General features: G+C 38.6%; 2 protein-coding genes across 4 annotated transcripts in view; one reads left to right on the top strand and one right to left on the bottom strand.

Annotated features, from left to right (window-relative positions):
- Nucleotides 1-16,927, top strand: part of iqgap2 (IQ motif containing GTPase activating protein 2) — a 36,507-nt gene that overhangs the window by 13,755 nt on the left and 5,825 nt on the right. Inside the window, exons 7-31 of one of the 3 annotated variants that reach the window (XM_062417201.1) lie at nt 302-415; nt 557-735; nt 1,740-1,827; nt 2,033-2,196; nt 2,855-2,942; nt 3,209-3,372; nt 3,513-3,673; nt 4,104-4,228; nt 4,384-4,547; nt 7,789-7,815; nt 8,124-8,214; nt 9,376-9,543; nt 9,677-9,819; nt 9,941-10,111; nt 10,525-10,608; nt 10,828-10,899; nt 10,994-11,063; nt 11,232-11,440; nt 11,651-11,803; nt 11,954-12,117; nt 12,333-12,557; nt 13,216-13,356; nt 14,567-14,651; nt 14,838-15,070; nt 15,750-15,882. In XM_062417201.1, the coding sequence (XP_062273185.1) occupies nt 302-415; nt 557-735; nt 1,740-1,827; nt 2,033-2,196; nt 2,855-2,942; nt 3,209-3,372; nt 3,513-3,673; nt 4,104-4,228; nt 4,384-4,547; nt 7,789-7,815; nt 8,124-8,214; nt 9,376-9,543; nt 9,677-9,819; nt 9,941-10,111; nt 10,525-10,608; nt 10,828-10,899; nt 10,994-11,063; nt 11,232-11,440; nt 11,651-11,803; nt 11,954-12,117; nt 12,333-12,557; nt 13,216-13,356; nt 14,567-14,651; nt 14,838-15,070; nt 15,750-15,882 (3,416 nt within the window). The remainder of the gene's footprint in view (nt 1-301; nt 416-556; nt 736-1,739; nt 1,828-2,032; nt 2,197-2,854; nt 2,943-3,208; nt 3,373-3,512; nt 3,674-4,103; nt 4,229-4,383; nt 4,548-7,788; nt 7,816-8,123; nt 8,215-9,375; nt 9,544-9,676; nt 9,820-9,940; nt 10,112-10,524; nt 10,609-10,827; nt 10,900-10,993; nt 11,064-11,231; nt 11,441-11,650; nt 11,804-11,953; nt 12,118-12,332; nt 12,558-13,215; nt 13,357-14,566; nt 14,652-14,837; nt 15,071-15,749; nt 15,883-16,927) is intronic. The other 2 variants (XM_062417202.1, XM_062417203.1) reach the window with 2 other exon arrangements.
- Nucleotides 4,645-8,129, bottom strand: f2rl2 (coagulation factor II (thrombin) receptor-like 2). The gene is made up of 2 exons (XM_062417206.1): nt 6,594-8,129; nt 4,645-6,189 (listed from the first exon to the last, which is right to left on the bottom strand). The coding sequence occupies exons 1-2, from the start codon at nt 6,655-6,657 to the stop codon at nt 5,153-5,155; spliced, it is 1,101 nt and encodes a 366-aa protein (XP_062273190.1). The 5' UTR covers nt 6,658-8,129; the 3' UTR covers nt 4,645-5,152.

Raw genomic sequence — 16,927 nt, 5'->3', positions numbered from 1 at the left:
ATGAGAATCCTTTTAGTGGGGTTTATTTTGTTTACTTGTCTTGTTTGAATCTAATTAACACAACTTCAAACTTGTCATCTGCTCACAAGTATATAACGTTTTGAAGAATTGTTTGAAACATCTCATGTTTAATTTGTATTTTTTTACCATTTCAGATCATCAATTGTGAATCAGTTTTTATATTTGTAACTAACTTTAAAAGGAAAATAAATCGTATAGCAGGCAGTATATTTTTTCCTTTCCTACTGTATGCCATACCATCATTTCTATTTATATACTGTATTGTATATCTGTATTTCAGAGGAAGAGATCAGTAACATGAGGAGTGAGCTGGAGAAGTATGGCATTCAAATGCCAGCTTTCAGTAAGATTGGCGGTATCCTCGCTAACGAGCTCTCAGTGGATGAAGCTGCCTGTAAGTGTTCTGACCTCTTAATTAGATCTCTATAATGGAACAGGATATCTTCAAAAAAGCTGCGAAAAATGAACGTCTCACAGTGTTGATTGGTTGATCTGTTCCCTGATCTGGTTTTGAACACTAAAATGTTGTCCTCAGTGCATGCTGCCGTGATTGCCATCAACGAGGCTGTTGACAGAGGTCAGGCATCTGTCACAATGGGAGCCCTGAATAATCCTAATGCAATGCTGAGGAACACCCATGAATATCTGGCCCAAGACTACCAGGACTCGCTGAGCCAGGCCAAGGCTGGTAAACAGGATCAGGCTTCAGGGAGGGTGAGAGGCCTTCCAAATACTTAAATGACCTCTTTAAGTTTTAGTGTCATTATTTATCTGTATATCTGTTATCTGTTATCTTTTCCTGAATACAGTCTGATTACACTCAGTTCTTGAACTTTGCTTTAATGTGGGGAACATTTTCGGATTTCATATCACAGTGATACCCCTTTAAGACAGGACACCCATCTAACACAAACTATACTCAACTTAATCATTTAATCATTTATGTGCAGTAATACAACTGTCACAGGTTAACTCTGTCATTACCAGACATTGGAACTGTCTTAACATAACATGCGTACATAGACCTCAGATATGTACAGAATTCCAGTACACTACATAAAAGTGTCACACACAATTTATTTTGTTTCATGGTTGATTACATACCAATCTTTCTCCATCACAGGCTCACTCCTTTTTTAAATATTAGATGGCTAGTCGGTTACATAAATGTCAGTAACATTAAATGAAATTCCCAAAGCCTGGTCTAAAAGTGTGTGTTGACCTCCAAGAACTTGCTGGACTGAATAATGTGCAAAAATAATATAAAACATTTGAGACTCATCATGAGACCTTCCAACTAGATCTGGCGAATGCAAATCACGTAGAGTCGATTTTTTCAGTAAACAGATGTTTCTGATTGCAGTGTCTAGTACTGACAACTGTAGTAAGTAAAAAGAACTGTGCTCTGAGGTCTGAAAGGGGTTTCCTGCACTGACTCACTCCACAGGCCTTGCCAGCACATTCCAGTGGCTGCAGTGTCAGCTGTACTTCACCAAACACTAACCCTCCACACTGTCGGGCAGCTTGTCTCTCATTCTCTTCACTAATACTGTATAAGCAAGAGCCATCCATTTCCACCTAATGTTTGAAATGTTTTTTATTTAAACCATGCCACTTCATCCATATGAATTGGAAAAAATTAATGTGATAACATACAAATAAAATATGCTACTGTGATTGAAATATGTGTGAAAACATTATGTATTTTCTTTCCGTAGCGCTCCTCGATTACTGCTGAGGAAAGAGACGTTTACGAGGAGCTGCTGACTCAGCAGGAGATCCAGAGTTGCATAGACTGTGTAAATAGTAAGGACTCTCCCTCCCACATGACCATGGATGTAAACCTTTTTGCAAGAAAATAATCTTCCAATCACATACAGTGTTGGTGTTGAACAGCACAGTAACATCATTAATTTCATAATATTTATTTGTTTAGTTCTGATCTGAAAGAATGTGAAAAGAAAATACATTAGGTCTCACAGATGTCATGAATTTGTTTTCTTGTCTGCAGTCCAGGCAGCAGTAAGGCAGGTGAATCAAGCGGTGTCGACCCAGGATGAAGCTACTCTGTTGGCTGCACTCAGGCTTGAAGCTCTGGCCCTGCTGGGTGTTCAGGAGGCAAACTGCCGCTGGTACCTGGAACATTTTACCAACTACTGCCAACACAAATCCAAGGTATACTGAGTCAGAGCTTGTTTGTTCACTGGTTCCTAAATCAAGACTTTGGAAATCAGAATAATGCTGCTTTTCTTTGAAACATGTGCAGGCCTGTCTTTTCTATACTGGCAATGTTCATCTGTTTTTTAATTTCCATGTGTGTCTGTGCTGGGTTTGTACAGTTATGCACATCTCACACATCATCAAATTATTATTCAACTATTTCCAAGTCTTAATTGGTGGATGGAACTGTGACAATACCTTTTTCTAGCTGAGCCCCTCTCACTTCAAACCAGCTAAAAGAGCACAGAGGAAAAAGAAATGCAAAAATCTCCAATGTAAAATAACCAGAACATGTTGTAACTTAAGCAGGTTTGTTAATGTGGGATCCATCACTTATTGTTAGATTGAGAATTTATGTTTTCAGGACCATTTGAACTTATTTTAGGCTTTGAGATGACTTTTTTCCTCTTAAGTTGGTTGTGTAAGTATGTGATTGCATGTTGGGCTTTGAGCCCTAACTTTGCACTTTGGCGTTGTTGGACAGAGGGAAAAAATGATCAGCCACCGTAAATTTAGTCGGAACACATGTAGCTCTTCATGAAAGCACACACTGAATAATCATGAGACTTGTATAGTGGTGTCTCTCTAATGTACTCTAATCTTTATGCTGCAGGATGGAGACAAAGCTGTAGTGGTGGACAAAGAGGAGATTCAGAGAGTTGTCAGCTCTTGTAATGACTTTGCTGAGGCAGAGAAACGAAGTAAGCACCTTTTTGTTATAATCCATGGATGTTTATTCAGTAATTCTGGTCGGTTGAAAATCACACATGTACCCACTATCACACCTCCCAAACTCATAATATGCTAAGTCTGTCTGCTATTAAGTATTCATGATGAATATTTAATTTAGGTTTTTACAGATATATTTTAGCTCCTAAATGTAATGCAGGGAATAAATATAATTTACATACTGCCTTTGCAAAATTGAATTTGGGTTAAGCTCAACTGTGTTCATTTTCTTGACTAGAAATCGAGGCAGTTGTAGCGATCAATACTGCCATTCGTCTTGGCAATGCAGTGGATACGGTAGAGGAGCTGATGAACCCTGAGGCACAGCTGCCTATTGTCTACCAAACTGCTGCCAACCTCTATCAGGCTGAGCTTTTTAGCTTGCAGCTCCAAGGGGGTCGGGTGAGACATCAATTTTCACACATTTACATATGGACCCACAGATAAAAATGTGCTTATACGCAAATTAAACGTCAGTGGTAGATTTATATTGTAATCAAATGTCACTTCATGCTCATGACTCAGACCTTTATGTTTATCAGGCTGGCCTGAGCCATGAGGAGCTGAGTGTCGCTGTAGAGATGCTGTCAGCCGTAGCGGTGCTGAATGAGGTGCTGGACACCAAAGACCCACAGGCTGTAATTGAGCAGCTAACAGACTCTCCTCTGGGCTTTACCAACATAGATCAAGACAACCTCAACAGGTAAGATGGCTGCAAGACAGACTGTTGTGGACTGCTAATGATGACATTAAAACACCAGTTGTTGTAGCAAAATGTGTTTCATTGGGTAGCTGGTCAGTGAAATTGAAACTCCCTGCCATCATGTCAGTTAATGCTGGTTGTAACCCTGTTCTGACAACTGATTACTGATTTGTGTTGTTGTTGCCATAACTATAACACCTTGCATTAAAATGCATCTTATATCCACATTGTATCTAGATATAATTTAACTTGATTACATTTACACATGGTATTAATATGTCTCAAGTGTCCACATTAAGTCCAACTAAGATCCAATTGCTCTGTCCAGCTCAAACAACTGAATTTCACGTTGGAAAAAAAAAAGATGGTAACCATCTGTTAAAGCTGTGCTGGAAACTGAGTTGAACCTCCCTGTGGTGCTCTCTCTCAGGTATGCTGACACTCTTATTAAACAGAGAGCTGAGACTCTCACCAATGGCCAAGAGTTCCTCACATGGAATGATGTTCAGAAATGCATCGACACAGTCAACGTTCAGGTCCACGAGGAGCATGAACGTAAGAAAGACTTACCAGATTCTCGTCTGTTCTGTAAATATGTGTAAATATTGATACAGTTTAGGTTTTATTTTAGTTGTGGCCTTACAAACACATACATTAATACATGAAACACATACTACAAGTATCAAATGATTCTTGCCTTCTACCTCCAGGTATTATAGCTATAGCTGAGATCAATGAGGCACTTAACTCAGGTGATCATCAGCAGACACTTGCAGCCCTGCTCCTCCCTACAGCCAAGTTGATGGGGGTGAACCCAGCCACATCCCAACACTACCATGATGTCCTGCAATATACCAAGAAACTCCTCTGCCAGGTATTGTGACTCTAGATTTATTTATTTAAGATTATGTAGGAAAATAATATCATATTATTAAATAAATCAGTGTTTTTTAACATCATGTCATAACTCATGCTCATCATGAGTTACATACATTAAAAAATATATATAATTATATTATTATTTATATTATAATTTTTATTATAAATCTTAATGTTGATTTAGACATTATAATGTACATATTATTCATGTAATGATAAACTAGAAGGACAAGAGTAAATGTTTAGATGACTGTTGTCTTATTTTGTATTGTTACTGCCCCTTATCATGGAACAATTGAGGATAGATTATCTGTTGTCAACATATTCTTACTTTGTGTCACCAGTTTCCATTTCTAAGATTTGTCTGGGTTGACGAGAAGCTTGTATACATTACACAGTCCTTTCCTCATACAAAGATGTGAAAACACTTTGTTTCAAATGTTATTGTGGACCTTGCAGAGATTTACCCTTTACCCTGTTAAATGCACAGTGTCCAGTTTGAACTTTCACACCATTGTTTCTGGACTTGTGCTTCCCTGCTGTGTCCCAACAATGGTTCAGCAAGGCGATACTTTTTCTGTGCATGCACATTTAGTCTAATCACGTCGTAACAGCCAGCCTCTGAGGTATCCCACGGAAAGAGATGAATTGTAGTTCGGAGGCTGCTGTCTTAGAAATGAGCATACACAGGAAGGGATCCAGACAACTGTGGAAGCAGCAGAGACACACTGCTACTCTGTAGTATCCGTATAGTCTGTCGTCCCCGCTGGAAAACAGGCGGATGTAGTGGGCGATGTGCAAGATGCCACTAGGCAAGAAACATGCCACAAAGATGATGAAAACCAGAGTGCTGACCCTGATAAATGGTCTCCAGTCACAACCAGATTGCCCTAGGTGGTATACCACTGCTACATGGGCATAGATACAAATCAGGAAGGGCACTATGAAGCCCAGAAAAACCAACATGAGCCTGTATGTCACCAGCGGGGAATGGGATTTTTCCTCTAGGGGAAGAACATCATGGCAGGTGGTAACCCCCAGCTGAGTAACCTGATAGCTCTGCCTGACCAGGAGCTCAGGCACAATTGCAGCCCCAAACAGGAACCACACAATCAAGCAAGTCCACACTGCCAGTGTCGTCTTAGCAAGTCTTCTGTACAAGAACGGTCTGACCACAGCCAGGTACCGCTTCAGACTGATGCATGCTATAGTCTGAGCTGAACAGTAAACATTGCCATAAAACAAGGCTGTGATTAGCCGGCAGGAGATTTCCCCGAAAATCCAGTTGTTTCCGTTGAAGTGGTAGTGAACCCGCAGTACCAGGGAAAACAGAAGGAGCAGGTCGGAGCAGGCTAGGTTCAGGTAAAGAATTACTGTGGACAAGGACTTGGCTCTGAGTCTCACTCTGAGGAAGGTCAGAATGTAGGCATTGGAGGGGATACCCACCAGCATGGCCAGTATGTAAGATGAAGGTATGGCCCAGGTACTGAGGACCCCTGTGATGTAGGCTGTCGCAGCGTCATCTGGTTGCAGTGTGTTCGGCTGCTGGTTTGTGTGGTTGAATTTGGAAATCCTCCCCTTGAAAGTTTTTGGTATCACACCTGGTGGTTTATCAGTGTTGGTCCTGCTTGTATTCCCTGTGTATGGGTAGAAAACGATGTTTATGGTTTAAAAAAAAGTTTTGTAAGACATTTGAAACTACATTTAAACATCAAACATACATTTAAATCTATCCTGCAATCTTGTGTTGTCTTGTGTTCTGTCCAGTATTTATCATAAGACTTTATAATTATAAGACTTTCTATTATAGACATTTTTAATGATGAATTTCAAATATCCTTTTTTGTAATATTTTTAATTTAGGAATTCTGTATTGTTTTGACAGTATGTATTAGCTATACTAATATAGTTAAACCTGTGTTTAGTAACCAATAACTTTTTGAATGATTTTGAATGAGTCCTTTACCAGGTAGTCCAAGAGTAAATGGTTTCTCATTTGGGACCCTGGCTAAAATAAGCTCGTAGTAGTTAGTTAACTTACTGTCATGCTGAATGGTCTGCACTGCCATTAGACAAATGAGTAGTCCAGGTAGAAGGTCAGCCATATTGCTCTCTGATAGAGAGTTTTTAACGGTTGCTGGATTTCACCCCTCTCAGCGTTGCTTCTTGTCAGCTACTTCAGTAAATGTAGGAGTGGTCCACCACTGGAATTTGCTGTTATGCATCTCTGCAGCACAACCAAGAATACTGATAACGATGTGTACTCAAGCTCTGCTTCCCACTACTGTATGTGGACCGTTTGTCTGTTTGTATGGTTCAGTGAGCACGTTTCCTGTCTCGGCCTGAAAGCTGAATTCCCCTCTGCCTGCGTCAGGAACTGCCCACTGAGTCAGTGGGGAGGGGCATATGTTCTAGACTAACAGCTTTGACCCATTAACAAATTACACTGTGTATAGATTTTTTTTTTTTTTTGGGGGGGGGGTTCAATATAATTTCTGTTTTATAATAAGTGATATGGCTTTTATTTGGGGAAGGTAATGTTTGTCAGCCTGGTTATGGAGATGAACAATGATTGCTGTATTGTACTTTTGGAATATTGTCAGTGTCTGCATCTGTTTTGAGTAAAAATGTACGAATGTTCTTCCAACACTATTACATTATACAGCACATAGATCATTAATCTGTTACTTGAACTGTATACTGTGTTCCAAGATGGAAACCATCCACTTCAACACAAGTTATCCAGCACACATGTTTTTTCTTTTCTTAGTTTTCTTCTTTTTCTATTTGTTTAACTCATGACACGTTTTCCCACTTGTGTGTATCATCTGATATGATGTTATACAAAGAACAAATGCTCCTTTATGATTGTAGTTTCTGAGGAAAATGCCTTTTGAGCCACAGCTTTTTTTTGCATTACTGTTGTTGGCTTAAGTGATTAGCAGCAAGTTAGATTCTACTGTGCTATAACTAGCCCCCTTAATGCATGTACAAGTTGGAGGGGAAATCACTGGACAGATGCAGACAAAAACAAATACTTTTTTTTTTAGGTTGTTCGCTGTCTCTTCCTTCCTGTTGGCCCAGTGGTCAGAGATAGACTCCCATCCCACCAGAGATCTCTATAATTAGCCAGAGAACAAATACAAAAGTCAGGCTGAATAAACATTGTGTGTGATTGTTTTGATGTTACTTTGTTAGGTTAACCATTTCTCACTACATTGTTTCCTTTTCCTTAGATCTCACCTCTGGACACAGGGGAAATGGTACAGCGTATTTTTGCTGTTGCTCTGATTGCACCAGCTTGTGTAGTCTTAGTGCTGCTATGAAGTGCTGCTTCTGATAGAAAATGACTCTATATAAAAAGTCCACAATCCTAACTTGATGAGTAGTCTGACAATCATTACTAACTAATGAGGACATTGAATGTTTTGATTAAAATAACTTCGAAATATTTATAATTATATACCAAGTTAGCATTGTGTGCATGAGTATTGCTTTGGGTGCCTGAGGTACATTTTCTTACCCATCTGATAAGAAGAGAGGTGACCTTGTACTTTTTCTCTGACTGCAGAGCTCTGGAGATGAGTCTGCAGTTTTGTGGCTGGACCAAATCCAAGAGGCCATACACATAGCCAACCAGGATGAAGAGGAAGCTCTCACATGTGTGTTCATCAAGTTTGAATTCACTCATCCATATCTTCACCACTTGTACAATAGCTTTATCAGTCCAGTTTATTCTCACTTTATGGACACATTACTAAATTCTCATTGTCCAGAGGTTGTACATTATTTTCAGAGCACCACACAGCTCTGACATAGCAGGTCCCTTTTAAAATTAATATTTGTATACTTTTGTAGGCATGCAACACACATTGACTGTACATAAACATGGTCGCCATGACAGCTCCAAAAGTGAAGCCAAAACATCTTGGTCACCCCCTGGCAGCTGGCTGCAGTGTAGCTCCATGGTAGCAGAATGGGACATGAGCCAAACTAAAACATCAAAGTTCACATCAAATACATTTTTCCCAAAAATGATTTCTGTCATTTTAGGTACTTCTAATCACACTGATGGTTGTCTAGCTGCTCATTTTTCTGATAAGTTTGTTTTTAATTAGTTATTTGACAATATAATTGTCAATATATTATTGTCATAATATGTGTCCAGTTTATACTTCTCATGCTATGGACGGCTGAGGGTGCGTGTTCTGGGGTCTATCATCCAGTCACCTGATTCTACTGTGCAGACTCTGGCTCCAAATAATGTCAATTTTGTTTTGCTTCAAGTTTGCATAGGGGTAGAAAGTGGAGACACGTCGCCCATATTTATATACAGTTAATGGCAACACACAATCAATAGTCTTTTTTATATACTGTGGCAACAGTACATGTATCACAATTGTATCTGTTGTAGCCAGACATTTACTTTTTTACTAGCAGGTATTTTCTTTTAACCTACTCTGCTATATAACATTTCAGCCTTAGCTTAGTTTATGATTGTGTGACACTGACATGATGACATATAAGTTAATGATGTTGAGGCTCAGACTCTGGACTCGTCTACGCTAGGTTATATTTTCCACTTCAGTTACATAGATAGGTGGCAGTCTTGATATTAAGTGTATCACATATCACGGGCCTGTATTGTTATACTGTAGGGGACAAAACATTGTAATAGTATGCCCCCTAGTGGCCATTGTGTGTTATTTTTTTATAACCATGTCGGCTGTTGTGGACTGCCTCTCACACTCTTGCTATTTCTTCATTAGCTGTTCTTATATTTGAAGCAACAACTGCTTCTCAACTCTCATGTATTTTGCTAGTGGCTGGAGCAGTAGCTGACATTAACAAGATGGTGGCTGAGGGAGACTCCCAGAATACACTGCAGGCTTTGCAGGCTTCGAGTGCAGGACTGAAAGCGGTGCTCTTCGAGTGTTCCGACAAATACCAGACTGAACTGGCACAGAGACAAACAGAAAGTTCTACAAAAGGTAAATTTACTCGCAGATATCACCAGAAAGAAAACTCTATTTGTGAGAGACTGATGTTTACACTGTGAGAAGTCACCTGATTTTCATATTTGGTTTTCAGTGTGTCTAAATGGGCATTTCTGCTTTCTCACAGGCAACAGTGACAGTGTGTGGGTGAAACATTGTATAAAGGACAGATATGACTACTACTATAACCTGAAGATGGGACAGGGCACCTGGGAGGAGCCAGAAGGATTTGAACACAGTGATGGTCATCTCAGTAAAGAGGAAATTCAGGTAAGGCCCCACCCCCCTTCTTTCATTCATCTGACAATTGCACTATTCATTTGATTGGATAATAATCACACTATTGTGGGATTGTTTCAGTCTAAAAAACTCCTCCCCCCTTTTCCCTCAGAGTGTTGTCAGTGGTGTGACTTCAGAATATAACAGGGGACAGTTATGGTTGGCCAATGAGTCCTTGGTGACCCAGCTGCAGGCGAGGGTCAGAGGTTTTTTGGTCAGGAAAAGGCACGCACAGAGGATGGAATATCTCCGCCAACAAGAGCCACATGTCGTCAAATTGCAGGTAGTGTGTGGCACCACTATGAACTCTGAATAGTGATTGATGGTATAAATTAGATCAACTTCATTGATTCCCAATGCTGTTGTGGACTATTCCAGCAGTAATAAGAGAGCCATACTGTACATAAAGAGTTAAGATTTGGTTTAGTTAATTAATTATCAAGGCAAGGCAGGAAGATAAACTGTCATATACTGACACTTTTAATGCCTGCATTGCTCTTTAAAGTCTAGAAACAAAAAATAAATTGAATGTATTTAAAGAAGTGACTGCACCTAATGGATAACACATGGACGAATTATCGACTATTTAAGTCTAATAATCTGTGCTGTGATATACTGATGTGAAACACCTGTTTACACTTAGAGCATGTTTTTACATAATGCAGATTTTTGACCACATTTTTTTCTTTTTTACAGGCTTCCTGGAAAGGTTGCAAACAGAGGAAAATGTACAAAGACCGAATACATTTGCTTCAAAAAAATGTTGCTTCTGTTGTTAAGGTAATCAATTGTTTTCTTTATTAACAAATATATAAAAATGTACCATTATTTACTGAATAGACAACTGTAAAACAATGCACCCATGCTCAGAAATTAAAGCTTTATGACCAGCCTCTGGAAATGATCAGCTACAAACATACAGTTTACATGTACTTGACATTAAAAGAATACTTTCAACTGTGTATCAGTGATCCAACATAAAACACGGGTGTTTTTCAGATCCAGTCCCTGGTGAAAATGTGGAAAGCCAAACGTAAATACATTCAGAGGTTGCAGTACTTCAAAGATCATGTGAGTAACACATAAGTCAATCTACAACACTTATTGGTTTCCTTTTGGTTTTGTGTTGTTGTTCCATGTTGTTGACTGTTATATGTGTGTGTAGGAGAAAGAAATTGTGAAGATCCAGGCTTTTCTAAAGGCCAACAAAGCCAGAGACGACTACAGAACCCTGAGTGAGTCAACACAGATATTTTACATTTCTGCAGTTTAAACTGGGCTTTAAAAGTTTATTCATTATATTATTTGTACTTGTGCTTTTTATGTATGTTGATATGGTGGTATTTGGTAAAAATATTGTGGTATTGATTCAGTCAAAATTGCACCAATTGTACCAATCTTAGCTGGTGCCAAGGACCCGCCCCTGTCCGTGGTACGCAAGTTTGTCCACTTGCTGGAGCAGAGCTCCCTGGATCTGCAGGAAGAACAGGAAGTGACACGGCTTCGGGAAGAGGTGGTCACCAAAATTCGCTCCAATCAGCAGATGGAGAAAGATTTGAACCTGATGGACATAAAGATTGGACTGCTGGTGAAGAACAGGATCACTCTGCAGGTTGGCAACCCTTGCCTCTATATGTACAAGAAAAGGAATGACATACCATCATATTGGTTTTACATAATCTATGGCTTAGTAATGCCACAAATTGCATGTGTAGTACCAATTAGTAAATAAAAAACTCTGAACTCTGAATTTCTGTAATTATTTCTCATCTACTTCACCTCTTCCTCTTAATTCACCATTTGGTGTTTGTTTCTTTGAAAGGATGTTGTGTCACATAGTAAGAAAATGAAGAGCAAGAAAAATAAGACAAGTAAAGATGACCTGACTGCAGGAGACCGACTGGGTATCAAGGGATTAAGTAAAGGCAAAAGAAGGAAACTGGAGGCCTACCAACATCTCTTCTACCTGCTGCAGGTAAAACAAAAATGCGTTTAACTCTTCCTGATCTACCTCAGGACTATTGTTTGGGCTCAACATGATTTAACTTCAGTGATTTAATAACACATTCAAGTACAATTGCAGATACACACTTCATGTTGTCTGTCACTTTTCCTTCCCAATCAGACTAATCCATCCTACTTGGCTAAGCTGATCTTCCAGATGCCCCAAAACAAGTCCACTAAGTTTATGGACACTGTGATCTTCACCTTGTATAACTACGCCTCTAACCAGAGAGAGGAATACCTGCTGCTCAAACTCTTCAAGACTGCTCTGGAGGAAGAAATCAAGTGAGGACTGCAGCTCTGATCAATACAGTGCAATAATCTCAAGTCCATTTCACCCAGTTTACACTTATTAACTATTGTACTGATGTAATGGTTATAATGAGAATCCAGTAAGAGCTGCCTGGTAAAATTATTCGAAAGAATGTGTCCACACATGTACACTAAATTCTGTGTCTTGGTTTGTACTCATCTGCTGTACCTTGATCTTTGTTTATAAGATCTAAGGTAGACCAGATCCAGGACATCGTAACAGGGAACCCAACAGTTATCAAGATGGTGGTGAGCTTCAACAGAGGTGCACGAGGCCACAACACACTCAGACAGCTGCTGGCTCCCGTGGTCAAAGACATAATTGAGGACAAAAGTCTTGGTATCAACACCAATCCTGTGGACGTTTACAAAGCTTGGGTCAACCAGCTGGAGATGGCGACTGGGGAGGCCAGGTAGGGCAAATCCTGGTGTTGGAAGTATTGCTGATAGTGATGTCTGTTCTTTGGTGTGTTCCATTAATGATTGTTTGATATATATGATCGACTCAGTCATGTGAATTTTTTTGCATTATTTTTGTAGGTTCATTTGTATTGTATTACAAAAATAATTCTCTGTAGTTTCTTGTGTTTTATTCCATTATATATAACTTCTTTATACTAGAAATTACTGCAGTTTTTTTTCAAAACATTACTATAAACTACAAATTGTTTTGATACCTTTTTAGGAAACCACTGCATTGATCATAAACTTCAATGATCACAACACACCACACAAACAGTCACATAGGTCATTTTTTTGTAACTACAATCTCATATAATTCTAATATAACATTTATTTTTTTAAAAACACAAGTACAATTAACTTGATGCTTACTGTGTTGATCTACCAGTTAGATTAAGGTTTTATTTGTCTTTTTACATCACACTGACATGAAAGATATCAGGAATGGTATTAAATGTATTGAAGTATATAAGCGTTACACTTAAGAAAATGTTTGCTGTAATGTAAAGAGTAAAAATACACAAATACAACCACTACTGTATGAAAGCTTAAAAAAGTCTTTGACATGCACAGTATTAATGTTTGCCTGTTGTTGTTGTTGTGCTACAGCAAGCTGCCTTATGAAGTGACTCCTGAACAGGCCATGTCACATGAGGAAGTACGCAACAGGCTGGAGGCGTCCAGTCTGGCACTTCGGGCAGCAACAGATAAAGTCCTGAACTCAATTGTGTCCTCACTGGATAATATCCCGTAAGTTTTGGGAGCAGATTTGAGCAGATTGGTCGGCAGGATTTGGTTGACTCTGTTGTTTTGTTTCTTTTTTGAGAAATCAAATATACATAAGAATACATTTAAAATGATAAAAAAAAGTTATATACAAGATATTCAAAAGTTTATGGAATTAGGTCTCTGTTATACAAAAGTGGAGCAAATAACAGTAACATCCGACTAATGCAGCATGCAATGTCCATGTAATAAATACAATCCATGTAAGGAGTCTATTCTTAAATTTGTATTGTGACTGTGTAAGAGAGGCCTTGACTCAGCTCTGCATAAATCTTTGATGCCATAATTTGAAGTGGTTGTTGTGTTGTACTCAGTTGCATTATTATTAATCCACTGCCTGTATTCTTGCAGTGATTAAGATGCTCTCATTATGCAGTTACTTTACATCCAAATATCTTGTGTTTATGGGGAAGACGTAGTTAGAGGAATACAACCAATGAGGTTCTCTCTCTGTAGTGAAATATTGTCCTTTTACATTTAAGTAAATTTGCCATATTATGTGCTATTTTATTTCATCAATTGTGTTTCCCCTATCTTCTCTCCCTATAGAGAATGTTTTATATTATGACTTCAACATTATAGTGAGACTAACTAAAATAGGGCTAAGCAAGGATATGATCATATGCCCTGGTGTGTTATTGGCTCATCATAGTTATTAAGGGTTTAGCTGCATGTTAGGGCATGGTCATTACTAGATAATCATTGATTTGGAGCAAGTAGTCATCTGGTCAGTTGCTAAAGCACAAAAACAGACCTGCTTTGTGCTACATTAGTCACATACCTATCACCCAGTTTTGTGTGGACATAAATACTCATCTTTTTGTTATTTCCTTGATTTCAGAATTGTCAATAACACAATCCTTTCTAAATGCGCTAAAGACTGTAGACATCACTAGATGGTGCTGATGTTTGTTTTGGTCTGTTGCAGAATAACTGCACTTACAAAAAGTGGAAATACAAAAAAAGAGAAATTGAACGTCATCAATATTGTCATTGAGTAATTCAAGAATGAATGAATTAATTAATATATAAAAAGGCAAGACCACATTCTGCTTTTGGATTTCATGCACTTCATGTCATGAGCTTGCTTTTACCATGTTACATGACACGTGAATGCATGTCCTTTTTATGTTTGATTTTCCCATTGATGCTTCTTTTTTTTTTTTGCATGTAGTTATGGCATGAGATACATAGCAAAAGTTCTGAAGAACAGCCTCCATGAAAAGTTTCCAGATGCCTCAGAAGATGAGCTAATGAAGGTACATACATATATGTGTTTGCATTTGTCCATTTGCAGTACAGTACGTCCAGGTTATGCTCGTACAGTCCTCTCTGCATGATTGTTGTCATCATCTAACTATCATGAGCATGCTGAGGTGACTTACTGTGTCGGATTTAATTTTACAAAAGTTTTTAATGATGTTTTCTCTTATTTTCTATGGTAGATTGTTGGAAACCTCCTTTACTACCGCTACATGAATCCAGCCATTGTGGCCCCTGATGGCTTCGACATTATCGATGTGTCAGCAGGAGGGCAGCTTCACGTAGACCAGCGTCGCAATCTGGGATCTGTGGCAAAGATGCTCCAGCATGCTGCTGCAAATAAGCTGTTTGAGGGCGAGAATGCACACATGACACCGATGAACAACTACATATCCCAGACCTATGAGAAATTTAGGTGAGAAAGGGAGCACTAATAGTGACAGAAAGCGACGTGTTGTGTTTCCAGTACAAATGTTCCGCCGAGACTGTCTGTCAACATGTTTTTTAAGCTCAGGACAATACTCCAGCTTGAGTATAGGCAAGTCCACCAAAACAACTTAATTATATGCACTACACCTTTAGCTCATGTTCAGAAATGACATGATCAAAAGTGAAAACATGAGGTAGAACCATTCTTACTCTTTGCTGTTATGTTTTGAGGAACACATCTCCACTAGGTCAATGTAGTGCTACTGACTTTCCAATAAAAAAAAGTCAAAGATCAGAAAAACAAAGTCAACCTTTATTTCCCTTGTAAGTTTCAGGAACATTTAAAGCTGACACTGTAGAAGTAGATGTTGTCCTGGCAAAGTCAGAAGCTGTTATGTGCTGTGTCAGCAATTGGGTTTCATTAAAAATTGCCTGAACTCCTGACAGAACGGTACAAACACACAAACTGGAAGCTTTGATTGTGTATGTGTGGTGTTATTTTCCCCACTTTGCCAAAGTGGTTGACTCATCATTACTGGAAACTCAGATACACTTAATTTCATTTTCTGGAAGCAAGGCAGTATCTGTTGTTTACTGTAGCTGAAAAGGTCACAGAAACATTAAAGACAGTGTTACTGATAATTACTGGTATTTCTCTCTTCCAGGGTATTTTTCCAGTCCGCCTGCGATGTCCCTGAACCTGAGGAGAAGTTTAATATCGATGAGTACACAGACATGGTGACCCTGAGCAAGCCTATCATCTACATCTCAATAGATGAGATCATCAATACACACTCGGTAAACCCAAGCAAAAGAATCTCTAAATATGTTTTTTGTAGGTCAGATTAGATTCACTTTACCTTTGTACAAATGCAAATTAAGTCTTCACTAATACAACAAACTGTCTCACAAAGGCTGTGCATGCTTGGTTATGGTTAATATTAACTACAAAAGATTCTTCATTCTGTAAGTGGATGGCATGCTTGTACTGACACTGCATTTTCAATGTCATTTCAGTGTCAAACAAGGCTACTCTGATTCTGGTTCATATTGTTTTTAACTCAGGGTTCTCCTCCAATATTTTAGTCAAGTTTAGAGCTGGAATCCTGAACTTACAGTTATATGGGTGTTCTTCGTTTACAAGTACTATTAGTACTCGTATTACTAATGGTAATATTACTACTAGAGGACAGAGTACTACTAGCACTGCTATTGTTAGTTCTAGCATTGCTAATGAGAATTCACACCTTTCTCCCAGCATGCCAAATATTAAGAAATTCTGATCATGGATCAAATATTTGAGTGTTTGAATATCAATTAAACACTCAAAATGATCTTAATGTCAAATAAAGTACTTTTCTTATTTTTACACAAAAACATCGCAAGCAAATCTTAAAAGTCAAAATACGACATTTATGACATTTGTGCTGTATGTCATATCAGCACACAGTTCCTATTTTGCTTCAATCCCACCAGTTGCTCTCTTTCAGTTCTCATCCTTATCACTGTTTCTCACACAGCCACTTATTGTCTTTTTGTCATCGTCCTTTCCTTTCTTTATATTTCCAGACCACTTCCCTGGAAAGGGAGTAATGGTGAGGACATCAGTTTGTCCTTTTTGTCATCGGCTTCACTCTACACTTAAACACATAGGGACTGACAATAGAGACGATGCGCTTGTTTTAGTCTACACAGATGTTCTCTTAATCTTAATTTTGCACACCGGATAATTTTATCATTTCCTTTCTGTTTGATGTATGAACAAAAACATTTGCATGGTTTAAGTGGGGACAGGATCCATTATATTTGTATATTTCTTTACTGTATGATACTCTAACATGTA

Source organism: Scomber scombrus, chromosome 4, assembly GCF_963691925.1.
Source record: "Scomber scombrus chromosome 4, fScoSco1.1, whole genome shotgun sequence".
Lineage (NCBI taxonomy): Eukaryota > Metazoa > Chordata > Actinopteri > Scombriformes > Scombridae > Scomber > Scomber scombrus.
The sequence above is the reverse complement of the archived record's forward strand: the minus strand, read 5'-3'. Positions and strand labels throughout refer to the sequence as shown.

Excerpts from the sequence above, each read along its gene's own strand:
- f2rl2 (XM_062417206.1), bottom strand. The coding sequence starts at position 6,657 with ATGGCTGACCTTCTACCTGGACTACTCATTTGTCTAATGGCAGTGCAG. Across the intron at positions 6,190-6,593 it reads GCAGACCATTCAGCATGACA|GGAATACAAGCAGGACCAAC; the intron begins GTAAGTTAACTA and ends ACCCATACACAG.